The sequence below is a fragment of the Tachysurus vachellii genome, chromosome 4 (genome assembly GCF_030014155.1).
Source record: "Tachysurus vachellii isolate PV-2020 chromosome 4, HZAU_Pvac_v1, whole genome shotgun sequence".
In the NCBI taxonomy this organism is placed as follows: domain Eukaryota; kingdom Metazoa; phylum Chordata; class Actinopteri; order Siluriformes; family Bagridae; genus Tachysurus; species Tachysurus vachellii.
In genome coordinates, this window is record NC_083463.1 from 24,985,640 (window position 1) to 24,989,741 (window position 4,102).

Genomic DNA, 4,102 nt, shown 5'->3' on the forward strand with positions numbered 1-4,102 from the left:
TACACAATAGGTGAGCCAGGATCTGTACAGGTAATTTTACCAACTAGTGAGCATAAAGCATGTATAATCTTCTCTAAACCTAACGTCCTATGTGTCAATCAGTGTCTCTAATCTCTTTTCACGACAACGTAATTTTATTAAAATGCAAATGCGCGCTCAGTTATAGGCTGATAACTCAGACAGGCACGTTCACTTGAATCAGTACGAGAAAAGGGAACGACCACACACAAAAGTTACGTGTAATCATTGTTAACCAATAACCCAGTGGGCAACATTTTACAAACAAAATATTAGATATTTTAATATTACAATGATGTTTAACCATTTATCTTTCCGCAGGGAATGTTTGTACTTGGGTTACCATACGCCATTCTCCACGGTGGATATCTTGGACTTTTTCTTATAATTTTCGCTGCCGTTGTATGTTGTTACACGGGGAAAATCCTTATCTCTTGCCTCTATGAAGAAAACGAAGACGGACAACTGGTGAGAGTGAGAGACTCGTATGTTGACATTGCCAATGCTTGCTGTGCACCTAGATTTCCGGCACTAGGAGGTCACATCGTGAATGTAGCCCAGATAATTGAGCTCGTCATGACTTGCATCTTATACGTCGTAGTGAGTGGAAACCTCATGTATAACAGCTTTCCAAACCTTCCTGTCTCCCAGAGATCATGGGCCATTATCGCCACCGTCGCGCTTCTGCCTTGCGCTTTTCTCAAAAACTTAAAAGCCGTTTCCAAGTTCAGTCTGCTCTGCACCCTCGCTCACTTCGTGATCAACATACTAGTGATAGCCTACTGTCTGTCGAGAGCACGAGACTGGGCCTGGGATAAGGTTAAATTCTACATCGACGTGAAGAAATTTCCTATATCTATTGGTATCATTGTCTTCAGCTATACCTCGCAGATCTTCTTACCATCATTGGAGGGTAACATGCAGAAACCTAGCGAGTTCCACTGCATGATGAACTGGACTCACATTGCCGCATGCATTCTCAAAGGCCTGTTTGCTCTAGTGGCATATCTGACGTGGGCAGACGAAACCAAAGAAGTTATCACAGACAACTTGCCGTCAGGAATCAGGGCCGTTGTTAACATCTTCCTGGTCTCTAAGGCCCTGCTATCATATCCACTGCCGTTTTTCGCTGCTGTTGAGGTGCTAGAGAAGACTTTTTTTCAGGATGGGCGGCGCGGGTTTTTTCCAGATTGCTACGGAGGTGACGGACGCCTTAAATCATGGGGTCTGTCTCTGCGATGTGGTCTTGTAGTGTTTACCATGTTAATGGCTATATACGTGCCGCACTTCGCATTACTCATGGGGTTAACAGGCAGCCTGACAGGCGCGGGCTTGTGTTTTCTCCTCCCTAGTCTATTTCACCTCAAGCTGCTTTGGAGGAAATTACTTTGGCACCAAGTCTTTTTCGATGTCGCTATATTTGTTATTGGAGGTATATGCAGTATTTCTGGTTTCATTCATTCAATGGAAGGTCTCATTGAAGCGTTCAAATACAACATAGAAGATTAGTAGCGAGAAACACCATCGCATGTATGGTGACGTCTCAGAAGAGAAGAGGCACCAAAATCTAAACAAGTTGTTTAGATTCTTTAAATGTCGTCGTTTTCACATATGTTAAAGCGAAAAATGTCAAGCAAAACCAATACACATTCAAGCCCCCAAAATATATAAAATATACACACTGACTAATGTCTCAAATCACTAACTAACTCAAATAGCGATTACCCCTTACATACACATATGCACGTGTGTGTGTGTGTGTGTGTGTGTGTGTGTGTGTGTGTGTGTGTGTGTGTGTGTGTGTGTGTGAAAGAGAGAGAGAGCGCGATCATAATAAAGATGCATTTACATATATATTTTTTCTGTAAGTCAGCCATAATTGTACAGAATATATCGAAGAGAGAATTGTATATTTCACAACCCAGCATTTCGAACAAGGGATAAGATTTATATGTCTACGTTTCTGATGCATAAACTGCTCGACGTTAATTTAAATACTACCATACTACTACTACTACTACTACTAAAATACTACTACTACTAATAATAATAATAATAATAATAATGATGATGATGATGATGATGATGATGATGATGATACTTATAATAAACAACTATTTGGAGAAAAAATAAAATATTTTTAATTCTATGGTCGATATTCCCTCTGTTCATCATAATAATTATATTAATAAATTAACATAAGAAAATAGGGCTGCGTACATACAGGACTACTATAGCTATGCATTCTAAATGTATTACGTTTCATGCAGCATTAAATATATTTTGAGGAATCGTAACAAAGGTGATCTTCCGCACCAAAAAATGTACACATTCGGATGTTACAGAACAATGATGCACAAAATACACACTACATAACTGCTAATATATAAAGAAAGAAAGAAAGAAAGAAAGAAAGAAAGAAAGAAAGAAAGAATATTTCAGTTGGCATAAAATTAGTGGGGGCAGTTAGAATACCGTATAACACAACATCTAATATCGAATAGCCTATAATTTCATTATTGTTTACCCTGTCGATCAGATGATGTGGTATTAAGGCTAATACCGACATTTTCAATTATATTGAAAGTAATACGTGTACGAATCTATATTAAAAAAGAATAGACTTACGTGAGACATTTTTCATTTTGTCAGATCTGATGGTTTCTGTGAAAATGTAATAAACCGTAATGTATACTGTTATTGTGGTTCTTACCTTAAGAAGATGGAATGTACTTCACAAAGTCGTTATAATATATCGTGATCAATAAAGAAATAAACACGATAACATTGTGCAGCTGTGCTTGTCCTTCTGTAAAAACGAGAAACAGCAGTTATATACCAATCCACTGTTCCGAAAATAAGCATTAAGCCTCTGACATTATTTGTTGTCAAATGTTTACAATTTTCCTTGCAATACTTGTATGACTAAGATCTTATCCTGTATGAATTCGTGATGCATTTGCTTTTAGTACATTCTGTAGGAACCTTGCATGAGGATTTTGTGTCGGAGCTGAAATATGTAGGGTAAAAAATATCAAGGTGGCAGCAATGTTTATGTCTGACTAATATGAGCTACCTTATATAAGGTTGCATTAACAAACGTATCTACAAACCGTGTTATGTAAATGTTTTATGTAAACATCTGTATTTAGCTCAGTTAGTGGGAAGGAACTTTCAGAATTCCTTTAAATTCCTTTAAATTCCTTTTTTCTCCCACATTCATAAAATGTGAAAGACCACATGTGAAAGACCAAAGCGTACAGAGAAAGAAAGACAAGAGTACAAAATACACACACACACACACACACACACACACACACACACACACACACACACATACACACACACAAATATACATATATAATATTATCAGGGTGCAATGAGGCTATGAAATACGACATAGTTTATGAACTAAGACCAAAATAATTAATTCAGTGAAATAAAAAATACCGAATTTGTGGATCCATTTGGAAATCCATTTGTGACTCCACTTGGAAATTTAAGCTGTGACGGTTTCGTGTCAGGAAATTGCAGTCCCATTCTGCCCCTGTAAAATTTTTAAAAGCTTTAAATCAGAGGTTGATATTCCGACTGCAGTATAGGCCAAATACCATAGCAGATCACGGGACAAGCAAAGATGTGAAAAACGAGTGCTGTTTTAATGAACCTTCAATTGCAAAATAAGTTGTAAAACACAACAGTGAGGCAAAATTAAGAGTTATCATTCTCAATTAAAGCGATCAGTGTTTGTGTTTGTTTGCATCCAAGAATGCGGAATGAAGTACAAAAACTTTTAGGATAAAACATAAAAAATAAAGAAAACAGAAAGAAAGAAAGAAAAAACGAAAGAAAGAAAAACAAAAACAAACGCTAAAATCTTAAACATTTAAATGCTAAAGCGACATCTAGTGGACGCTACGTAATATAAAAATAAAAATAAATAAATAAAAAAGGGTTATTATTAATATTAGTGGGCCATGTAATGAATGCATTTGAAAACATTTGTGTTTTTGTTAGGAATTAAGTGCCTAGAATCTCAGCTGTAATACACAGCTAGCATTTATTTAAGGACTACCAATGAGAG

General features: G+C 36.7%; 1 protein-coding gene across 1 annotated transcript in view; it reads left to right on the forward strand.

The window, feature by feature from the left end:
- Nucleotides 1-2,612, forward strand: part of slc32a1 (solute carrier family 32 member 1) — a 3,686-nt gene extending 1,074 nt beyond the window's left edge. The window contains exon 2 of the mRNA XM_060867157.1: nt 340-2,612. Coding sequence (XP_060723140.1) covers nt 340-1,527 — 1,188 coding nt within the window. The 3' untranslated portion in view covers nt 1,528-2,612. The remainder of the gene's footprint in view (nt 1-339) is intronic.
- The last annotated feature ends 1,490 nt before the right edge of the window (nt 2,613-4,102 follow it).